The sequence below is a fragment of the Pholcus phalangioides genome, unplaced genomic scaffold (genome assembly GCF_987345545.1).
Source record: "Pholcus phalangioides strain wild (caught in Gottingen) unplaced genomic scaffold, Ppha-v1.0 ptg000022l_1, whole genome shotgun sequence".
Taxonomy (NCBI): Eukaryota; Metazoa; Arthropoda; class Arachnida; order Araneae; family Pholcidae; genus Pholcus; species Pholcus phalangioides.
In genome coordinates, this window is record NW_028301615.1 from 13,770,944 (window position 1) to 13,796,166 (window position 25,223).

At 36.1% G+C, this 25,223-nt stretch overlaps 1 protein-coding gene across 1 annotated transcript; it reads left to right on the plus strand.

Annotated features, from left to right (window-relative positions):
• The first annotated feature begins 4,105 nt into the window (after nt 1-4,105).
• Nucleotides 4,106-24,968, plus strand: LOC149069500 (astacin-like metalloprotease toxin 5). The gene is made up of 6 exons (XM_089249990.1): nt 4,106-4,336; nt 11,791-11,858; nt 12,272-12,347; nt 20,271-20,385; nt 20,952-21,127; nt 24,476-24,968. Exons 1-6 carry the CDS (start codon nt 4,270-4,272, stop codon nt 24,703-24,705), a joined length of 732 nt encoding a protein of 243 aa, XP_089106116.1. The 5' UTR covers nt 4,106-4,269; the 3' UTR covers nt 24,706-24,968.
• Nucleotides 24,969-25,223: the final 255 nt, after the last annotated feature.

The following is a 25,223-nucleotide window of genomic DNA, read 5'->3' on the forward strand; positions in this document are numbered from 1 at the left end:
CATGCAAAATGCTTTGAGGGCCTCATATGGCCCACGCGCCATGCTTTGAATATTCATGTCCTACAAATGAACACAACCTTATAAGATCGAAAGGCAGATGACTTTGAGTCAGTTTAATTACGGTCACACTTGATGAAGCGAATAAAAACAAGAGAAAAATTATATAGATGCCATCAAAAATGTTAATATCAAAGAATTTTCTCAGAGTCTTCATGAATGCAATTTTTTTCTATCGTTTATATCCTCCCTATATACACTGCATTATGGTACTTTTCCGTAAATATCCCGTTATCTCGAGCCGAAAAAAAAACTCGGAAATTTGCATTATTAAGAGCTTTTTCCTCTATTACGCACAAGAAAAAAAAATCATTCCACATCAGACTGATTTAATAAGCAATTACAATGTAATGGTATACCATGTATAAAGTCTGAAATCATCCAAGAAAGGCATATAATAAAAAATAGTGTAGTATTCTCTGAAATTAGTTAGAGAAAAGAATTCGGAAAGTTTGCCAAAAAGCCCCAAAGAACAAGCATAAAACTGGCGATTCATTTCTCCTCGTTCTTATACAATACGCCACTGAATTTTTACATGTGAAGGTGCCGTACAGGGAGGACAGAGAGTGTGTGTGTGTGTGTGTCCTCGAGGACAAGAGACTCGACAGAGTTTTTGGAACAAGATACGACCGATGTAAATGCTAACCGAAAAAGAGGGGAGACAGATCGCATTAATACGAACACCGCTCAGTCAGAAACAACCTCTTCTGACTTTCTTATGCATATGGAATGAGGAACCAGAAACCCCCCTTTGTAAATCAGAAGAAATTTGCATAGAAATGCTATTACTCCACTCCTTTCGGTCAGGGTTATTTTTAATAAAACACAAAACGGGGAAAAGTAGTTGGAAAATATAATAAATAAAAAGTAAAAAAAGAATATCGGAGAGACTTTGAGTCGAGTTGATGGCGGGCTCCGGTCGAACGTAAAGCCCGTGAAGTCATTCGTTTAGCATATTTCTCGTCGTCCAACCGCTAAATTCCCAACTCAACGAAACAAAATCAACAGCATAGAAGAGAAGGTGGGCAAAAGAAAAGTCTTTTGTGCGTGGGTACAACATATCTTTGCTTCTTCTGTACGCTCCAGCAACAGCTGTCATCTTTTCTTGAGAAGATCTTTAATGGTTGAAAGTTTTGTCCTTTTTTTAACTCATTTTTGGTATTATTATTATTATTATTATTATTATCGTTTTGTTTTGTTGTTCGATGGAGAAATTTTTATGATGAAGAGAAAACACCTTTTCTATTTTGGCTGGAGACTAATTTGAATTTTTATCATGCTACTTACAAATCAGATCGATTTATCTCTGCTCAAATGAATGGTTATTTCATGGGATGTAATGTGATTGGTCCGCCTTGTATGGTTGTAACGTTGAGTTATATCAACGCGTAGCATATAAAAATATTTTATGAACGATACTTTTTCTCGTTTTATTTTGGCTTTCTAATTTTTGATTGTATTTATATTCCGAATAGCAAAGATTTAGCTATTTAGATTGATTTTAGATAGACATTTCCTTTATTTAAAAAATTTATAATCACAATTACAAAACATTTAGGGGCTAAGCAAGCTTGTGAGCTCACAAAACAATAACCGATACATATCTGTCTACATAAATAATAACGAAAGAAAAAAATCTAGATATATATATACATATCTATAACACCAAGAAATAAGTGGCAACAGGAATGGAGGTGATAGACAAAAAAAATGACATTTAGCAGCGTATGCAAGTTAAGAGAAGATAACATTACAATATCAAATAGATAATTTAAATATTCTTGAGTTAACAACTAAAATTTTAAATTGATAAAGAAAGATGTACATGAAGACTGTTCACTTATTAACTGAGGAAGCAAATTAAATATTTTGGGAGCTAAATAAAGGAAAAATTTCGGAAACGCGTTTTATTTGGCCTTGGTACCTGTATAGTATGACATCTAAAATGTATTCCAGATTTATGTAATTTCAGATTGATATGGCCACACTTCTTTTATAAAAAATTTTTAAACATTTATAAACGTACAAATGCTGTAGAGAGTAACTTTAATGATTGAAACGTGGAAATGTACGCGGGAGTCTATTTTTACTCAGAATGATAGGAATGAAGGACTTCTGTTTGACGAAAAGTGTAAAAAGATTGCTAAAGTATGTCCTCCCAACATGTAATGCCATAACTCAATCTAGATTCCAAAACTTCTCCAAAACTACTCGGGATTTGCTCTGATTGAGTACGTCACATCAGCATTCAATGGCTGTGCACGACAGTGATTCTCATATTTTTTATGTTATGCAGCACTGGTTCTCAAATTATTTGACTTATTTGTGTGCGTTCATCTCAGAATGACTATCAGATTCATTTCTCTGATGATTCTGATAATCATTCTGAGATAAACGCACTCAAATAAGAGAGTCTTCGATCGTGGCAGAAATTTGGGCACGTGATCATTCAATATCCGAAATTGTTAAAGAACTTATCTTTTCAAATACAAATACAAATACAAATACAAATACAACGCCACAACAGGCAAAATGCCCAACGAGGTGGCTGATAAAAAGATGCCCATAAAAATATGGTTGTCATATGTTTCAAAAATACAGCAACCCAATTAAAAATGCAATTAACACAAATTACAAACAATATATACACATGATAATCGCGTTGGACAGTGTCAGAAGAATGGCAAGAACGGTCCAGACGATGAGACAAATGAGTTGTAGGATGGGTTCGTAGACGCACTCACAGATTTTATACATGATTGCGTCACTTTCGTTTTCGCTCTATACAATAAATATGAATGTCTTTACAGTTAAAGAACAATTTTTGTTTTAGCGTTTTAACCGTTTTTTAGCAATATAAGCATTCGTGGATAATATGAACAATATATTAACCTTATCGCGAAGCTCTGTAATACAAAAGATTTGTGCTTTCAGTAAGATTTGGCTGATCAAAAAGAGGATTTGCAAGAGCTCCAACAGTCAGGCCACTCACTTCGCTGGCAACCAACATAGGTAGACCTTTATTATGTGCCACGACCGAATGAGCAAGTCATGCTGAAAGAAATACATGTTATGCAAATTACAAGAGAAGAGATTTCTCTAACTTTTGTGTCCTTTTTCTGATATGTTTTATCATTTCTCTCTCTCTCTCTCTCTCGGCATAGTTTGAAATTCCTTCTTCCACGTCTCATCACCATCGGGAATCGTTTTTCCATATGACAAATCTGTGCTCACGCAATTTTTAACCACTAAACGGCATGCTGTCTGCTCCCCCTTCCCGACACGAAATTGGATGAAATTGCTGTCCCTGTAGTAGATTGCGGATGGTTTGAAAGAAAGAAAGATACACATTGGTCCGTGTACAAATTATTCTCTGGAGCAAAAACATGATTTCTACAGTATATGGGCAACTGCTCTCGTTGAATTTCTAATGGTACCTAGAACTTACATAATTTCCCAACCGCAAAGACAGAGAGTATTAAAACTACACGAGTGCAATCCCGAATCGATTCTAATAAAAAACTGTTTCCTAAAAGTAATTTCAATCAAATAATCATTCATATTTGGAACCAAAACAATCAGCTCGTACAACTCGCATCAGCGGTTTGCGGCATACTTGTAACTCGGTGCGTAATTAAGTGCGGAATATAGATTCTCTGCGTAAAATATTACACAACTTCAATAATGACGACTGAAGATGTTTTAAAGAACTACGACAACACAGGAAAGATACGCAGTACTACAACTGGACGATGAAAGATGCTACATATTATGTCCACGCCTTCCATTATGATTTAAATACGTCTCTAAATGAGATTTCAACCATATCAATCTGTTCTCACTTTCAATTCCTCCCCCCACCTTTTTTTCTTCCGCTCTATTTTTGGATCATCATTGACGAATTGGGCGTATACAAATGGCTCAGGATAGGCACGCTGCCAGCTGCTGATCATCTTAACATACATCTGTGTCTTTCGCAATGAAGACGGAAAAGAAGAAGAAGCCTTCAATATCGTCGAGTTCGAAACATTTATTATCGGACTAACACAGATAAAATGAAAGGCATCTGGGAAATAAACCTCATGCTCATTTTTATCCCATCTTTCGGAACTTAGCACTTCCCGAACCTGTCGTTGATAGTTCTGTGAGGAATCCACACGTCTTTCCAACCGCGAAAATTTAGCATTAAATTTTGATTTGTTTTGAAAAAACATGTTCATGGGGACCTCAATAACTTTCCTTTGCTTATGCGTGGTTGTCTTGTCCAGACCGCGGCCAGGTAAATAGCACTTGCTCGTATATTCATAGAATAAAATAATTGTGTATTTTTTTCCGTTCTACTATGAACATACTGTAGATAATGATTACTGTATTACCAAATATTTAAGGCAATCCCTGTACCTTCATAGATTTTTTTTTCCATCGGCATTCCAACTAAACCAACAACAGTAGCTTCAATGAAAAATTCCTATATATTATTTGAGCATATGCTTAATAATGCTGGAAATTTATTACTACTACAGTCAACGTACGTTATAACGGCTCCCATTCTCAATCAAAAACCGACGTAAAATCGGGAGGTCGTTATATCAAAAGGAAAACTTCATATCACACGTCTGGAAAGAATCTCCGAAAATTCGCATGCCCCGTTGAGCATGGAACGCAAAATAATAGAGGCCCGAATCAATATTTTACATGCCTCATATTCATACATATTTCATATTCATACTTTGCTACTATAAATACGAAAAACTGCGTCAAGATATAACTCTTGCTGTCACCTATTGGATAAAACCAAAACTATCGGTTATAATCGTTAAAATTAAATTATCGTTGGTTTCAAACCAAGGTACAGATTAAAAGTAAACAACATATAATATGAAACTAGGATTTTTTTTTCATTTTCATGCTGTACAGTAGTGTAAATTTTATGTGTCAAAACACCGGTTACTATATTTTTTGATGTTTACAAAAGGTAATTTAGTGTCAAACATATAAATTATATCAACTGGTGATGTTTTTCCCCCCATTCCACTTAGAATAGATGTTGCTAGCTGCAGATTGTGTGACCTGCTTCTGTGAACTGTGATGACATTTGCCTGCTTATAGCCAGATCATGACTTTTAACCAATTTGACCAGTTCTTTTTACATACACTACACATTCATGCAAACACATATCTATCTACAGACATGTACACATTTTCTTCTTCACAGGCCTTCTTGGCCAGTTTTTATGCCGGCAGTTGATGGCCCCCGCGGGCTGGGAATCGGCTCAAAGTTCAATTCTGGTCTGGTCTGGTAAATTATATCAACTGACATTTTTTTTTGGCACACAAAATTTACACTCGTATATATCAGAATAACAAATAATATATATAGTATCATAACATATTTTGCTCGCTTCCACACTGCAAACCAATTTGAAACTAACAGCTAACTTTTCTTAAATAATTATAATACATTGTTTTCTTTTCATTTCATAGGTGGCAGCAGAGATAATATACGTTTATAATATATATATATATATATTTCCCGATATTTTCATGTAAAGAGAAATGTGCATAAATATTACTTGAAATAATAAGTTTTGCACTGCGATCCTACTGCCTCCTATCAAATAAAACCAAACTATATGTTATGGATTCTAAACCAATTATGTGCAGCAGGAAAATCACTTAATATGGGGTATAATATATTTTATGTCTATCGCAATATCACTTTTGTAAACACCGCAAATGTAGTAACCGGTATTTTGGCGCATAAAATTTTGTACAGGTGTATACCATGAAAATGAGCAAGATATTGTATCATACATTTCATTCATTACACAGGTTATTTTTTTTTGTTACACACCGGTATAAAACCAACACTTAATTTAACTTCAGATAGTTTTGTGCTTATTCGGTAGATGACAGTAGGTGTCCCGGCTTAACCGTGTTTATTGCATATTTAATAATTAGAGCCCGACAGTTTAGGCAAAATGCCAAAAAATGTATTTTTTTGCCTATTTTCCAACTTTTTTTGTAGAAATGCCTATATTTTGAAATTCTTCTGACGTTAATTCCTATCTCAATATTGTTTTTTTTATGTTTAATCGTAAATTTTAGGGGTCATATTCTGTAGAAGTTAAATGTTTTTAGCTTTGAGAAAATTTCAAAAGATTTTTTTTTTTAAATTTTCAACCCTTTAGTATTAAGGGGCTGTGTCAATTGTTCTCCAAAAGGGTTTGGATTTTTAGCGTATTCCTGCGGCAAGTTGATTGCCTCCAGTTTGATTTTCTTCATTGTGGGTGATAGAATAGGGGAAGGGGAGTTTGAAATTTTTCAAAAATTTTATTTAAATAACCAGAATCATATGCAAAAATTGTGTGGAATTAGGTTAAGAAATTGAAAGAACAATGAAAATTTTGTTGATTCCACGGAAAATAATGTCTTTACTACCGCCCTCTGCTGTTGATTAAAAAAGTTAATTTCTAAACTGATGCACATTATAAGAATATTTTCATTTTTTTAATAAAAAGTTATGTTTCGAGTGATTAATTTGATAATATTTACCGTAATTGAACTAATTTATAGAGAAATTTGACATGTCAAATACCGGTTAATATAATTTTTATTTTTTATTTGAAAAATGCACAACCTTTATTTTTACAATGCGATTCATCGAATATTTTATTTTTAATTCGTAAAAAGTTATTGACTGTTCTGGTCAGTAATGCTCATTTGTAGAATGATTGGATTCAGTGAAATATCGGTTAAATACAATGTCTTCTGATTTTATGGTCCTGAGTTGAAAAAGCTTGTGTTTTGAATGCAGGAAACCGGGCTGGACAAATTGCCCGTCATACCCAGGGCATACATTTTTCTTTTCATATGCGCATGCGTTAGCTTCGTCAGATCTGTAACTTTCCCATATACAATAAAAAGTAAAACCTGTGTATAACGATACTGTAGGGAATCCAGAAAAAAATATTATAGACACAGGATATTGTTGTAGACAGTTTGAGCGTTTGCGCTATTTCCTATTGAATAAGAAATTCCGCCGGGACCGACGAAAGTATCGTTACAAACACAGTACCGTTGTACACATGTTTCACTGCATGTACTGTGTATTCTGAATCTTTAACGCTGATGTTTTCGGAATAACGAAAAACACTGGTGCCTACTTGGATGATTTCTCAGCGCTTTTTTTTTCTTTTTTTGGCATCATTGTATGCAGTGGATTCTTGTTATAACGTTCCCACTGTGCATTTTCCCGTGGTCTCAATATCCACTAATATTCATCGAAATATATATATATTTCCCGTTTAACCCTTTATTGGGAAATGCTCTCACAAAAGAAGAAACATGGTTTTTATTATATTTTTCAAGTAAAGACATTTTATATTTTGAGCTCGCTTCAGTACTAATATTAGATTAGGTGTTCGTGAAGTTTTAATAATTACTAGCAGTATGGCTCAAAAGTACATGATTCCCTATCGTTTGACAAGCCAAGCAAGAACGATTTCTGACCCTTGTGTTTTAGTGGAAATCCCATGTGTAGGGGAGACATCGCTGTGGATTTTTCAACAATGAAAAAAGTAGACAAAAAAGTAGATTGGCCAAGAGTAAATGACATTTTTAGAAAAACTATTTAAGTCTCTAAATCATATCAATACAGTGAGTTCCTCTGAAGTGAAATACACGCATCCCTTTTTTTAATATTGACTGTATGTATGTGTGTATATATATATATATATATACAAAAAAAGAATTATTTTAAGAAAAAGGAAAAAGTTGAATTTTATGAGAGTGAACTAGAACCTATGCACTGGGTCGTCGTCAGGGGGAACCCCACGCATGGTTCGAAAAATGTAGGCGTTTCTGAAGGGTGACTATATGCCTAAATCCATTAAAAATGCTAACCCTTGTTCCCCGACACCTGCCTTCTCAAAAACATGTTGGATGAGAAAAGACAATAAAAAAATGTATACAGAGCTTCATTTTATATGCTCAAAGAAGCATGAGAAAAAATATACAAAGTTACAGGAATACAATAATTACAGTGAATATTTTAAAAGGACTATGTGTGAAAAATGTCGAAAATAAATTAACAAGCCCAAAAATACAGTCAAAGGATCACCGGACGTACTTCAAGAATGGGGGAGATTGCTGTGGTTTTTTGGAGGTTGAAGAAAGCGGTTGGAATACTGCTGTCAGATTCAGTTTTGAAAAGATTGAGGAGTGCTGTATTGAATTCCTGTTTGTTATTACAAATGTGTCCGAATCTACAAATTTGCGAAATGAGTGTGTTTCTGAATATTTTGGTGTTGATGTTTGAGTGCCAGTGGCTTAAACTGTTAACAGAAAAATCGAAGTCTTTTCTTTCGTCATAAACCCCTTTTTCAAATTTATTATATATTTTTGTATCCGGGAACATTATTATTATGTCTTCTTTTGTGATTTCCTTCAGAGAAAGCTCTTCAGGATGTTGGGGAAAATGCTGTTAAAATTTCATTTGTTGAAAATGATTAGATCATCAATGTAACGAAAGCCAACAAAGTTGTATTGCAGTTTGGATTTTTGTTCACAGAAGTGGAGAAAAGGGTTGGCGAGGGCGCTCGAGTAGCAGGTCCCCATTGGTATTCCTTTTATCTGCTTGTATTTATTGCTGTGTATTCCATTGAAAAGAAAGTTTTCAAGAATGCAGAAGTTAACAAGGTTTTTCCAGTGTGTGAAATTTTTGTACATTTTTCATTGTCTTTTTTTGTCCAACATGTTTTTGAGAAGGCAGGCGTCGGGGAACAAGGGTTTGCATTTTTAATGCATTTAGGCATAGCCACCCTTCAGAAACGCCAACGCTTACGAACCATGCATGGAGTTCCCCCTGATGAAGACCCACTGCATACATTTCACTCTATCACTTTTACAGGTGATTATTCATAATACGCAAGGTAAATGATAAAAAAATTATCACTTTTACCAAATTATACGCAATACTCCAGCGTACCTGGTAAATTTGATAAATACTTGAAATTTATTTTGAATGAATTTCACGATTTAACAAGATTTTTTCTCGACATATGCCCCTGGGTCAGTCTGTTTAAATAAGAACTTGCAAACATTCATCAAATCAAAAAATGTGTTAAGTAATGTATACGTAATACCAGGTACGGTCGAAAAACTTGTTAACTTTTTCAGAACCGAGCATTCATTTTTTGGAATTTTCAAAAAGTTTTTTTTTCATTTTTGATACTCAAAAAAAAAACCCATAAATGTCAGCAAATCATTATTCTACAATTTTTGCTTTAAAATTTTCAATCAATTATTTAGTTATTTATTTTTGTGAAGAAATAAATCATTTTCTTCAACTTCTTTCTTTTTTTCATCTTCACTTACAATTTTTTTCTTCCTCCTCCTAACCAGAACATGGTCCGCCGCTGTCTCAACGAAGAGATGATCAAAGACCAGGGCCATGCTGGAAAATAAAAAAAATTTCCGGAATTTTGTTGCTAAATTTTATGTAATAAATCACACTTTCCCCAGATGCACTTCCTTAAACCACACCCCCCCCCTAAAGTTCAACTTAAAGTGCTGCCCTCTAATAAAAGCCCCCAAAGTTCATACCATCTCATTCTCACTCAAAACTTAGACAATCCTTTAAGTCAGAGCTTGACTCTCTGAGGTCAAAAGAAAATATTCTACTGTGAGAAGAAACAACCCATACATTTTTGGCACCAGGGTCTGAAAGGGTTTAATGAGAGTTTGTTATATCAAGGTGCGATCATACAATTTGTGAAAGGCGACTTCGCTATATCGAGATCCGATTTTAGAACATGTTAAATAGGAGTGAACTATAGGGTCATTTCGGGGGCGTTTAGGAAAAATTTGCTGAATCAGAGTCCATATCCTGTTCGGCATCTGACTCACAAGTACGGTCATGTATATAATAAGTATTATCACGGCATTGAGACCGATTTATTATATTCCGGCAAATGTGGTGAATCTAGCATGATCTGTCACGTTTACCAACGACACTTGGATTGGAAACATTCCAGTAAATGTGATAAACTATGGGAAATTCATCTAAAATACCAATGGTCAGCGATTATGCATAATAACCATATTAACTGCAACATATACACGTATATCAGTCATTTTCCTAATATTTCGGAAGAGGGATTAAACCATACCTCCACATCCTAATCTTGAGGGAAGAATGCCTCCTTTCCTCCTGTATGGTCCCATTCCCCCTTCTTGCTGCGGACTTGGCCCAACTAGAGCACTATTTTTGAAAGCAAGACAATTTTTATCACTAAAAGTATTGTTGTAGAAGATATGTAACAAAAATATATCCTCAAATATGTTTGAAGAAGCATTGTTGAGAAACTATTGGTTGCAAAAACATTTTTGAGAATAACTGTGTGTGAGAGCTTTTTGAGAATTATTGTATGGAGGATCATTGTTTGAAGGAGCATTGTGAGAAGAACTATTTGAGAGAGCATTGTGTGTGTGTGTGTGTGTGTGTGTTGAAAACTATTGTTTGACAGAGCATTGTTGTTGAGAATAGTTTGCTTGAGAGAGAATTGTTGAGAACTATTGCTTGCGAGAGCATTGTTGAGAACTATTGCTTGAGAGCCTTGTTGAGAACTATTGCTTGAGAGCATTGTTGATAACCATTGTTTGCGAAGCTCTGTTCAGAATTGTTGTTTAAAAGTGCATTGTTGAGAACTATGTTTCTAAGATCATTGTTGAGAACTATGTTTCTAAGATCATTGTTGAGAACTATGTTTCTAAGATCATTGTTGAGAACTATGTTTCTAAGATCATTGTTGAGAACTATGTTTCTAAGATCATTGTTGAGAACTATGTTTCTAAGATCATTGTTGAGAACTATGTTTCTAAGATCATTGTTGAGAACTATGTTTCTAAGATCATTGTTGAGAACTATGTTTCTAAGATCATTGTTGAGAACTATGTTTCTAAGATCATTGTAGAGCTCTTGTTTGGAAGATCATTGTTGAGCTCTATTGTCTGCAGAGCACTGTTAAGAACTGTTGTTTGCGAGAGCATTGCTCCAGATCTGTTACGGACAGATTGACTGTGAAGGAGAATTTTTTTGAATAAGGCCAGGATTACTCTATTATCAAATTTTTATAGTGTAATTTTTCGAAAAAATTCTCCTATACATGACTTATTGGTTGTTTCCTCAAAGTTTGTAAAATATCTTTTATCAAATTTTTAAAGATATTTTACAAAATTTGAGAAAACAACCAATAAGCCTATTGGTAACATTTCCAATCGATACGCTTATTGGTTGCATTTTCCAAAGTTCATAAAAGAACTTCTATCAAACTTTTATAGTGTAATCCCGGCTTTAGTCACATACCAGCTCGGTGGTCCTGGGGTATCATTTCTCTCCCACAAGAGGAAATAGTATCCCTAGAGTCTAGAGCAGTGAAGATTCTCACAAGGACTAAGCTGTTTGAGAACTAATGAAACCGCAGAACGTTTCTTTAAAACTAAGGGATATTCTCTATTAACTTGGGACATTGTCTTCTTCGTATATGTGAGAAGTCTTCAGGTATTTCTAGTCTAATCCTACTAGAAAATTATCAGTAAACTTTAGGATGCTTCATTTGAAAGTTTAGTTTAATATTTGCGAAAATCGTGAAATAGTGTGAATATATGTATGTGTGTATTTATATATGCATTTAGAATAAACGTAGTAATTAATTTTTATTTACATTTAAGCTCATCAAAGGCCTTGGGAAAATATAGGATTCTTCGAAGGTGATATCATCCTTGATGATATACGACAGGTGAGCAATGTAACTTACATTCGAAGCAAAAAATAATAATCTTATTTGGAAGTGCGAAATTAAAAAAATAAATTATTATGAATATATTACCATATCATGAATACATATTTAAAATTCGCTTTCGCATATTTCATTCATTTTCGCTTATTAAAAACCCATTCTCCTATAAATATATATTTTTTTCTTTTCAATCTCACAGCTTTTCAAACATAAATAAGTAACTGAACATGGCATATCACGGTAATTTATGATGATGATTTTAATCAAATGTTTAATTTATGAATTTTAAATATATTCATTTAAATATTTATCTTATTACTGTAGAGACAAAGAAAAACCATTTTTTTTGTGTATAATTTGTGTTCTCTTAAAATTTTTCATATATATATATATATATATATATTGAATTTTAGGATAGAAGTGCCGTTCCCGATCCCGCAAATTTATGGCCTGGTGGTACTGTTTACTACAGGATTGCGCCTAATCTAGGTATTTTCTCATGTAAAATTATCTTTTTATTGCTCGTTATTGTAAATGATGAAATTGTTTAAAAATTTCCATGGAGAACTAACGTGGTGCGATTTGGAGAAATATTGTCCAGATTCATGAGGATGTAATGCAATGAACGGTGGCGTATTAACGGTACAGCCAAGCCCTCCCCCTACCTCCTCCAAGAAAAGAAGTTACAAATTATTAAGGACTTTAATTTATTCTGAAAAAAACAATTTCTTTCATTAAATATGAATTTCCATTATTTCATTATGTTCAACCTCTATTGAAACGCATGTTGCAAAGCATTTTAGGAAAATGATACTTATAGAGTAACATTGGTAGAGTAAACATACAAACGTCATTTTCCAAGTTTTGGAAATTTGCACATTCTGGTGTTTCTGGTATGAGAAGAACGATATTTTATTGTATATGTGTTTCCCCTTCCCCCCCCCCCACAAAGCTTTACATACATCTCCAATACATTTTTTTATTCTACGAATGTACGCACATGATAAAATGACATAAAATAAATGTAATTTAATTAAAATTGATTAAAGAAAACAGTTCAATTCATAAAATTAGGAAAAAGATTGAGATTCAATTGACTCATTCTTTTTTAAATTAAATTTTAAATTTTAAAAATTTTAAAAAAATGTTTTTGTTATAAGAAAACTCAATTATTTTTGAAAATGGATCTCTCATTTTCTGTCATTTTATGAACTGGACAGTTTTCTTTATATTGAATCAATTTTTGATCCCTCATGCAAACAGTTAGAAATGTATTTTATTTTTTTCAAAATCTGCAACAAAATAAGTGTTGGGTATATGTAAAACTTTGTATACAATGAAATAAATACATAAAATAAGAGAAATTAATCGATGATTAAATACTACTTTTATTTATGTTTTCATTAGAGACAGCATAGTTTTTCATCATGTTGAATGGTTGGAGGTATTGGGGAAAGCGAATTCGCTAAAAAACAAGTTTTTATACTTTTCAATTTTTCAACACTTTAAACTTTTCTTCGTCCAACTGCGATAGAATTTTTATTTTTACTGCAGTATAAATATTTTTAATATATTTTAATATAAACCGCTGGCAGAAGCATTATAAATGCTAATGATTTCCATTGAAATGCTCTTTTCTCAAAACTACGTCTTACGTCAGATACGGAACAGTTTTTTTCAAACACTACTTGCTCTAATGTCTTGAAACTTTGGGTGTCTCTCAGCACTGAGGTGTTACAGGTCTGAATTAAATGCTTTAATGAGACGAATTCTCATTAAAATTATTATTTTTTGATTTCATGGTATGGGTAAATTTTGGGGATTTTTGTCTCTTGTTGAAATTTGAAGAAAATAACCAGCAACTACAGCACAAAAAGCTCTCGTTAAATTGTAGAAAAAATATTCGCAAAAAAAAAAAAAAAAATTAGAGCCTGAAGTTAATAGAAAATTTCCAAATAATCCTTAAAGACTGGGGAATTTTACCATAAAAAAAAGGAAAACATCTGAGAAGCCAATATCGTGCACCAACTACCCTTAACATACTCGCGTTAGAGGCCGGAAACTGCATATTTTTAAATTTCACTTTCAATATTATTTCAAAGGACCGTAACTGCTCGATGTATACACGTAATTTACAACTCCAAAAGTGTTTTGGCAGCAAAAAAAAAAAAATTTCCCTGAGAAAAATCCTACATTTTTTCAAAATATTTTTCCTAATACTTTATTATTGTGTGCGTTCTTTCAAACCACTTCCAGAAACAATTCTGGCCCCTGTCAACTGATATGCTGTTCGAAATATTGATGACTGAAATATTGATGTGCTGCCATCTGTCTTGCATATTTTGAAGTGAAAAATGGCAGATGCCCGAATTTAGATGTTACGTATAAAGGTGTGCCTGCTCTCCGTTGGGAAAATTTTTCAAATTGGACATCGGCTCCCATTCGTGCATTCGAAGTAGGGAAATAATTCTAAACCACGCACTTGCACGTAAAAATTTCTCCGGGGAAACTTCTAACTAATATGTGTATGTCGGAATGCGCCGTGTATGCGTCCTGCACGTGAAGATTGTTCCTGGGATATGTCTACTATATGTTCTTAAACAATTGCTGTCATCTGTCTTCCAAATTCGGAAGCAAACAAAGCAAGTGTCAGTTAATTTTCACCTGCTCGTATTACCCATGAAATTTTGAAATGTGAATGGTGCAGGCCTGATTACTCTCTGTAAAAATACTTTTATGAATATTCATGTCGACCGCCCGTGGTTTTCTCATCTGCAAATTATTGGCTATTCAGGCCTCTATCGATTTCAAGGAACAGAAGAAAAGCCATAAGGGGGCCAGGTATAGACTGCATTAAATGCAGTTATTACAACGCAAAATTATGAACGAGATAATGCTGAACATCAACATCTTGAGATGAAAACTTGAAACGAACTCAATAGTCCACAACAATATTCGGAGATATATTCATTAATATTTTTTTTGTAATTGGAGACATTTTACGGTGTTTGTAGAAATGTTCGCGGACTTATATTGTTACGGAAATTATGTAAATAGTCATTATTTCGCGTGTACATAGATATTATCACATTTCTCTGTAAATCTTGCCAAATTAACAACAAACTTGACAAGTATGGCGACAGCTCCGATGCTTTGTGGATGTCATAGAGTGAAGAGAAATGTAAAGATCCCGCGAGAATCGTGCACATTGTTCTGAAAAGTTTCTTTTCTCTGTTCAGCAGCGCCACCAAAGCGGAACTATGTGCAGTTTCGTTGAGATTTCTTCTACGGAGACAACTGGTAAGCGTCTATCGTCAAAAAAAAAAAATCTCTGCTTGTAAATACGTATAAATAACTGTTCTGTGAAATAAATCAGTGTTGTCCATCCAATTGCTTCGTGCTTTACCATCTCGAGTGCTTGTGAGAGACATTATCCGGAGAGACGTTATTAACTTCAAGATCTCCATTCATTAGTTCTCAATAAAGAAAGTGGGAAATGTCGCGTGGCAACAACGTCACGCGCACCAACCAATCTTCAACTTGATCGGGTTCCCTCACTTTTCACATAACGTGGTAATTTACTACCGTTTGAGTTGCATCGAAATATATAACCGCAATCCCATACATCTGCATGTGTGTATCCATTGTTACGCGTTATGTGTGAGAGAAGTTGGTTCCACCGCCATCTAGTTTCAACATCAATAGAGAATGAATGAATAATAATTTTGGAGAGAGAGATGAATACAAACAACATAATAATAAATGAAACCATATTTATTTTTTTAAATATACTTTTTAACCCTATCCAGGATCCGTAAATTATTGGGTTATATTTAGTAATGAATAATAGTAAGATTTGATGTTCTTTGGCTTCTCATGATTCGTTCGGGGTTGAGTGTTTGTAGCATTTGGTGCGGTCAGGCTGTACCTTAGAAGAACTCTGGTGCCACCATTTATTGCCACATAAATCGTAAAATAATGCCGACAGGAAGGTATTGTAAGGCTGGTCGAAAAGAACGACTACAGAACCTTCCAGCCCTAGCCGCTGCGGTGGTCATAGTGACGGACTTGCATCGTGAGGATACATGGTTGAAACCACTCGTCGCCTCAGTTGTGGTCGGCTGAAGTTGGTTTTCTGCGGTTTCCAACTTCAAAGCCCGAATGCGAGCCCCGTTAAAAAGTCTCGCCGCAGAGAGCAACAGGCCTACAACGGTATGATTATTCATTCATTGCATTTCACTCACTATGAGGTTGAGGAAAAAACTCATAGTTTTTAAAAAAATTGATTGCAGGTGCCAGCACTACACATAACAAGCATTACACGGAAACAAACTTCAAGGTAGGTTCACTATACGTACACACACATTCCAACATGTACCAATTCGTTAGAAGTTCCGCAGAGGAATGTGGACGAGGTGCATGTCTGATTTAGTAGTAGCAGTAGCCCTAAGTCAAAGGAGTCGCCTTCCTTCACGATCTTCCAATCCGTCTGGCCACACATTCGTCGAAAAAACATGAACAGTCACAACAGTTATATGTTCTGAAGCAAATACTCGCCAAGGAACACGCCGAGGCCAGCTGAGTCAGTGTGTATAGTGAGCCAGTGTATTTAAGACAAGCTGAACCAGTTCCACCAGCGGCATAGGCTGGCTCAGCGGGTGGTTCATTGTGACGGGGGTAGGAGGGTCAAAACATTTGTGCAAATATTTTATTTGTATATAATCGTTTTCGTGGCCCCGGCCAAGAGTTTCAAGTTTCAGGAAACCCATGGGGATCCAGGTGATTGCACTCACACTTTCGGCGCCACTCAATCGTTAGTAAATTGCTTATGGCGATAGACCGGATTGGTGCTCAGTTTGATTGAATGAATGTAGCAAATAGTTGCGAATAACTGTTAGACCAGGCTGGATATGATTGTGGCCTCCACCTAAATCATAGTGTGATCCTTTCACGAGCAAAAAAGATGTGGAGGAACATCGCGTAAAACGTGTAAAGCAATGGTAAACTGTTAGATAAGTCAAAATTTCATCGTTCACCGGTCAAAGTACGACGACATCGGGGGTTGAGATAATTTCACGTATAATGAAAACTCTCTGAAGGGCATTCGATTTTTTGTTAATGTTCTCCGTTGAATCATGCGTCTAGTTTTGAACATAACGAACGCTACAAAGGTCACGAATATGCGTTTCCAAATGACGCAACTTTGTTCGCACCTTCTCGATGGTGAGAACCAAAATCAAGGAAAAAAACGCCGACTTTTATGAAATCGTGTTTACTAGATGAAAACGGCTCAAAATTATATTCTTTATTCAATGAAAGCGTCAACGAGAAGATAATTTCATGCGATTAGCAGTGATGAAATGCTACTATATTTATTTCCCGCGCCGTGTGTGTTTTCTTGCACGTTTATAAACAAACATTGACCGGTCCCAAAGTCCATGACAGGATTAGTGACCAATTAAAATTACGCATCGTGTTCCGTGGCGCCTCCCCAACGATGAAGAAAGTGAGCTTCACAGACCAATGTTCAAATAATTTTCTTTCTCAGCCACTAAAAAAAAAACGTACACGCTTATAATGACCAACCTTGAACCTGAATCCATCATCGCACGGAATGCGTGTAAAGAAGTGAAAACCGATTTTCCTCAGCGAAAATAGCCACCCCAATCGAGAAATTCACTCGTGAGACTCACGTATGCATCTCGATTGCAATTGAAGTGGGTGTTACTAATATATCCTGAGGTAAGCGAACCATCGGTATGCATAAATATGATAAAAATAAGCTTGGTATTCAGACATAACCGGTTAATTTTGGCTCAAGCTATTTATGTTTTGCGTCATATCTTGAGACGAGCCACGCCGCGATAAACAAGAAAAATAGGAACAAATATAGAATGATTCAACGAGTGTGTGAGGTTTTGTAAACTATATCCAAAGGTCAATCTAGATTTGGATCTAATATTTTGACTAAATCCCATGGATCTTTTTCGGATACATCCGAGAATGCGTGGAAAAGAAAAAAATTATGGGTTAACCTTCGCCCGAAGATCGTCATCATTTGCGTCAACATTCGTATTAAGATCACGTGTTTCAAACGTGCAGACATACGCTTATTGGTTTTCGTCCCAGAGTCAATGTATCACGTCGTCAAAATACGTATCTGTGACTCCTTTTCGCAAAACATTGATATACGAGGGATTACAGATTTTTTCCCCCTATGATACCGTAGAATTAACCCTTTAAGCGGTTTTTAAAATTTTCCTGATCCGCATCATAACTACCCCACATATTTGAAATTGCGAAACCCTCACAATTTCCCATCTGCTTTCAATAAGAGTCTTTTTTCCCTATTGAGAGCTAATAACTGCCCCCGCCCCCACAAGGAAATATTCACTACTCCCACATCGCCAATATTTCGCTCACTATGATACAAAAATCCCTGCCATAACATGTGTGTTTTTTGTAATATTTATACTGAGGGTATATTTTTCTTTACACAGCGCTGAGAAAACCCGGGGGGGAGGGAGGACTGCATTCCCCTTTTCTCGCGCCTTCGCTTATCTAACCTTTAATAAGAGCTGACTCCGCCCACTGATAGTTGATTGATTGGAGGGGGCGGGAGGAGGAATTAGAAAACAAGTATTACTGTAAAAACAAATTCAACGTGTTTTTAGAAGCCGAGATATTTCGGGGTATCTGGAATGAAGCAGATCAAGTTTGACGAGATATCTCGGGATTGTTGCTCAAAGAGCTAAAAAGTGGAAGGCCTGCGCATTTTACCAACGCCGGAGTGTGTTTGTGTCGGGAAAAGCACAATACACAACGTGGGGTGATCGATTGTATTTTGCGTGTAATACTTCTAGGCGTGAATACTAGCCACTCTCCCATTTATAAACGCCTCTCTACAGAGCAGGCAAACCAACAACACGATACTTAAGGGCCATTCAAGTACTATGGCAGCGATAGGGGAAGGGTTTTTTGGATTTGCTGGCTTTTGATGACGGGGGGAGGGGGTGGACTGATGCTTACTTCATCAACTACTAAATATAAAAATATGAAATGTCTTGATGACAATTTTTTACTAGGAATGTGAAAAACAAGAATAAAACCTTTCCATAGTTTGCGGACACCTAAACTAACATCCCCCCCCCATTGATAAGTCCTCAAAAGACCTCCTTTTCTAGTAGACCTCAACAGACCCCTCTCTCGTCTCATTTATTGGGGAGGGGGGGATCGCCGTAACAGTTTTGTGTCCATTCAGTGCATCACATGCTTTGTCCTCGAGTGATTTTCTGGACTCCCCTACATAAGCGGATACATGCTCGACGAACGGGGACGGTGCGGTTCACTGAGGGGGGGGGTGCATGGTGATCGGGAGGAAACTGTCTACTTTCGCCCTCTCATCCTATATACATTCTTTTTTATTTCCTATATACATTCTTTTTTATTTCCTATATACATTCTTTTTTATTTCCTATATACGATCTTTTTTATTCCGTTGGTAGAGTCTTGGACTTGTGTGTCCGGCGTTAAATTCCTCCCATTACACAGTTTAGCCATTTAGGTAGACCATGAGTCAATTAAACGAAAATATGTTTCATCCAGTCGAAGGAAAACATAAGAGTATCAATAATTTCTTCCGTTTTTTCTTTCTTAACAGCTGCAAAATTAGAGCGACTAACAGCAGAAACATATGAAGTTGCGTCAGTAATTTTAACCCATAAATATCGAAAGCGACTTGGAAAACTGACAATTGAGCTAGATGTATGAAAGATTTCCTTCATCTCTTTCAAAAATTGTCCATCACTTCACCTTCCTAGACATTACTCTGCCACGCATAAACGTACTGGGGGCAATGTTTCTCAAAGTGAGCTTCGCAGCTCCGGGGGGCATTATGGTGAGCTGGTGATATCTATGTGTGTCTGTTCGATGCTTTGAGCCGGTTCTTTTAGATTATTATGCAAGGGAGCCGCGGGTACAAAAATTTGAGAACTACTGCTACTACGGAATGCACTTCACGTAGTACACTAAATAGTATATCAATTCGTTAGAAATTCCGCATTGTCTACAAGATGCATGTGCAGTTTTACTCCAGGTGGTCAACAGGGACTCGGAGTGTCACTAATGACAAGAATTGTCACCGTATCGGTGGTATCAACGAAACCCTCCTCTCACATTTTTGAATTAAACGAATTTCCAATTTTTCCAGGGAGAAACTTTAGTAAATTACGCCATGGTGATAAACCCAAATTGGGTATTCCATAAAAAAAATTATTAATTTTTTGATTGTAAATTTATAACAAATTTCTTACCTTTACAGTAAATGGGTGATGATTTGTTCAAATTATTATTTTTCTCAACCTGATACCACATAACTTTCTGTAAATAAACTATTTTTTAATTTCGTTTTAGAATCATCAAAAAATGAAATTCTCGGAGCCATGAAGCATATTGAAGATAAAACATGCATCAAATTCGAAGAAGGAACAAACCAAAAGTCACAAGTAATCATCATTAAAGAACACGGGTAGGCACATGTTTTATATATATATATATATTCAAAGAAAAAAAATTGAAGTAGGCTGGGTCATAGAAACAGCCGCATGTTTTGACGTGAATACGTTTTTTTTGTGCCTTGAATCACGTGGTAGGAGGATTATCATCGGCTTTGTCTTTGGAATAGCTAACAAACGGTACCACTGCGTCTATTTTCGTTTGCGAACCGCTCGAGATATAGCGGAAAACATTTTGTTATAAAGCAGGACAGCGGCCCTGTTGCCCAGACGGGAAGCGATATTGAAAACGGAGTGATATCATTGAATGCACCTTTGCAATGAGCATCTGACGATACCATTGCTTTTGGCTTGCATTGGATACTTCTTGAGATACTAACGTTTAAATAATTTCGGCATGCAACTTTTTGCGAATGCTCCCAGTGTCGTCAGATGATTTAATAGACGTAATGACGTCAAAAAACTTTTTAACTTTTCAACAGTTTCCAGATCCTCATACTTATGGGGAATGTTTATTTTTCTTTGAATAAATGGGACATGAATTTAGAAAAACGATTAAATTCCGATTTTTATTCCACAGATGCTTCTCTCATGTCGGAAAAGCGAAATCGATGCAACCCCTGTCTCTCGGAGATGGTTGCATGGTATTCGGAACGATCGTCCATGAGCTTGTCCACGCTATCGGCTTCTATCATGAGCATACGAGATCCGATAGAGATGATTACATCGAAATCAACTGGGGAAACATTAAAAGTGGTGAGTAATTTATATTCTCTTGTTATAACGTGAACTCTATATTGAATTTCATTGCATAATACGGTATTCAAATCCCTGGTGTATCGTCAAGTGGCAGTTTATTAGGCTCAATTCCCATGCGGGAGTTGGCTATATCTTCGAATAATTTCGCCCTGAAAGATTTGTTCATCACCACAGTTGGCTATACCAGAGAAAATGTCCGTCTGGTCGTTAATATTGGTTCTTAGTCCGTTAACCTCGATTTAAACTAAGGAATGGGACTTAAAGGGGGAGGGATATATTGTATATGAGGAGTTATACCATGTAACACATTATGTTGTGCAGTGCACTGGTGGGGGTACATACATACCTCTGGGTACATGCACAAAACTTGATCCCTACAGGTCAAGCGGTTCCCGATGTCCTCAGGAGCTAAATGAATACTTGACCCAAAATCGTAACCGACTTCCGTAACACAAATACGTAACAGATTTCCGTCACCCATTTCCGTTCGGTTGCTTAGAAACAGGCCCTTTTCGAGTTTGTGATTTTATATTATAGAGTAGATAAGTTTTTTGGTATCTTTGGATCAAGAGGGGTCTTCTGGTAATTGCTAGTTTAAATCTGCAGCGTGCGCGTTAAAATCTGGGCACAAAGAAGCGACCTGTGAATGTTCTTTATTAGTGTTATTATTGGAAAAAAAGAGGAAAATTAATTTCTTTCTTTTTTACTCGAAAGGCACTTGCTCAAACTTATCCACAGCTTTGCTATTTAAATTACGGTCTTTGCTCTCTTCATCTGATCAGTCTCAAATCCCACTGTAAACTCCGAGGCAGTGCCACGGAGGCTGAAAAGTGTTCTGTCTCTTACTTTAATCACTGCGTTCGAGAATTTCTTCGTTGTCACCATTTTTGGCGTTCCACTACCGTATTTCGTATTTATAGAGATCATTAATTAGTTCTGAATCAATCTTTGAATAAACGAGTTTGCACGTCAAGTTCTCCCGTTTTGAAAATCACGCGAGAACTTGCATTCAGTTGCGAAACTATTGCGTTTCCCTTGACAAAATCGAATTTATATGAGCAGAATGGGCACGTATTTATCAACAGTGCTACAGCTACTTAACCACACACGCTAGTTGCACACATTTCTTTGGGGAATTTCTAACGATTTGGTACAGTGTAGCCCCTAATGCAATAATTCTCAAAGTGTGCAACGCGACTCCCTCGGGCATCGTCAACCTCTGTCAGTGGAGTCACGAGAAGTTGATGTAGCGGTTTGTGCCTGTTCAGTTATTTTTCTAGACCAGTGTTTCTTAACTTTTCTGAAAGCAAGGACCGGTAAAATGTGTAATACTATTTCACCAACCACTTGTGTCCCGTATTACGGGAAATTCGTGTAATTTTCGTTATTTCGATTTTGCTTTATATATTTGTCACGTTTCTTCAACGATACTTATTTGCAATATTTGCTAAGTCCTGGATACACAGCGCTTTCATAATATAAATTAATGGCAAAAATTATAATTATTCATCTCGCATATTTGTCAGGTTTATCATTTTGTCCTCATTTATTTATTTATTTTTTTCGAATTTTATTTACGATTGGTGATTGTGCCTGCCTCCGCTAATGTTTATGATGACAAATGGTGATGTTCCGTATTTTAGGATCATCGTTTAAGATCCCAGTTTACCGAATTTTATTTTTCTCAATGCAATATGGTGATCAGGTTATTTGAATATTTTTTCATGAAATTAATTTCTGTTTACTGCGATTTGTAGCAGCCCTTTATGCGTCCACACCTTTCAACAATTTTAGCAGTGATTAACAAGCTGCGTTCAAAGCAATAAATTGAAATTTTTGATCAAATTTACTGATATCCCGTATTCAGGACCACAATTTCATGCATTCTCCTCGATGATATACGGCGAACGGAAATATGAAGGTTTAATTTTATTTGAACTCATGTGTGGTCTAATTAATATCGAATACAACGGGTAACCTTCGCCTGGAAAACCGTTGTCCCGTCCCTAAGGATAAACAGGCATTGTTTTGAACAGACGTCGCCATCCCCCGCTCAACACTCAATAAGACCGACGGGCGAGACGAGAAATAATTCTCCGAATTGAGAGCCGGCGAGAGTCTGATTCGACGGGTGGTGCCAACCCTCTTAATGTCCGTAGTCAGACGCGTTATCCGTTGCGCCACTGGCCCACCCTCTTAATGTCCGTCGCGTGGTTTTTTTAGCTCTGGCTACAAAGCCAAAGTCGCTGACTGCAGGTCAGCCCTACCCAACAGTAGAATAAAACTAACCCATCTCACGACGGCCAATACAACGAGTAAATAATATTATGAAATCTGCTGCGGACCCACCTATGAAATCGTTGTGGACCACCTCTGGTCTGCGAACTACAGGCTGAGAAACGCTGCTCTAGATTATTCTGGGGAGCCGCGGATAAGCAATGATAAGCCAATATGAGCGCTGAGTGGGAAAAGGTTTGCGAACTATTCATATATGTGGTTAGAGTTATGAGTGTTTCGTGTTCTAGTAGTGCTGCAACCTGTCTTTCATATTTTGAAGTGAAAATGGCGGATGCCTTATCAACAGCACTATGAAGATTATAAAGATCTTAAGCTCAGCTACGTGAAAGCCTGAAGAAGTTCACGTGCCTCTGTAGCGAGAACAAGTCCACTTTATAAGTAATGGGATTTGTTGGACATGACGAATGCGCTCTCGGGTTAAGAAACACTATGCTATCGTGGACTATACACTGTGCGAAATACGTATAATGAAGTGTTCACTGGTTCAGAAAGCATCAAAATATCGTTGAGGCTTTAAAAAATAATCAAGAAGAAACAATCGAAATAAAATACTGTATCATGGTTTGCACGAATGGGATCAGAAACAAAGCATGGTTTTTGTTTTTTTAATCAGAAAAAAATTAGTTCCGAAAGTCGCCGCAAGAGTGCTCCGAGAGATACCGTATTTGAACGCAAATTTAAGCAAATCAGGCCGTCAATAAATCAAAGAGACGTACCTTGAATCTTCATTACATGCCGCCAGCCTGATTTGTATAAATCTTCTTCGTAGATCACATCTTAGAGTCATCTATTAATGACTTCGCAAATTTTGTTTATTCAAAAAAAGAAAAATCTGATCTCTTTTCTGGTCCCATTTGTGCAAATCACAATTATTTTTATTATCATTTGTTTCTTTTCAATCAATTTTTGAATTTTTTACAAACCCTTGACGCACCTTTGCATATGAGATGAAGGATTTTTCGCTATAGAAATATAGGAATATTTGTTCAATTATGATTTATTTATTCTTGGATCTCATGAAACTCTTTATGATTCAATCCTGTGCAGATCACTGGAGTGAGTTCAGAAAACTGTCGCCTATACAGAACAAGCTCCTAAACTCTTTCGACTACGACTCGATCATGATGTACGGGAAATTAGCTTTCGCAGTCGATGACGAATCTCCGACAATGCAACCTCTGAAGAGCGACGTCAAGCTGCTGGAGGTTAACGAGAAAGACGGACTGAGTCCAAGCGACATCTACAGGATTAACGAACTGTACAAATGCAATGAATGAATCAAACAAGTCGCGCGTGTGTGTGTCGAAGGTAATTGAATCAAACAGAGAGAAAGAAACCTACAAAACGCACGTAACGCGTGCATCCTAGTCACTATTGATATCAAAACAAACTGGCACCATGTAAATAAGACGGGCGATTAATATCGCTCAAAATGCTGTGATTTTGCTGGAAAAGGAAATATTTTGTATGTATTTTATAAGAAGTGTAATTTATGAATGATATACGTGTACAGTTTGGAAATAAATTATTTCTAACCAAATCTCCTGTAATTTCCATGAAATAAGTTTGAATGGCTTTGACAACATCCAACTCTTTTTCAATTACATCGCCGCACGCGCACACACACACACACACACAAGGGAGGGGGGGGGGGAAATCAAAATTTTAAGATAATCAAGCCTCGTCACTCCCATGGAAAAAACTAGTCCTGATATGATTGATTTCGAGATAACAAGAAGTCCTCTTCACCACATACTAGACATTCTCTCATAAAAATTTTATTCCGAAGTTCCGG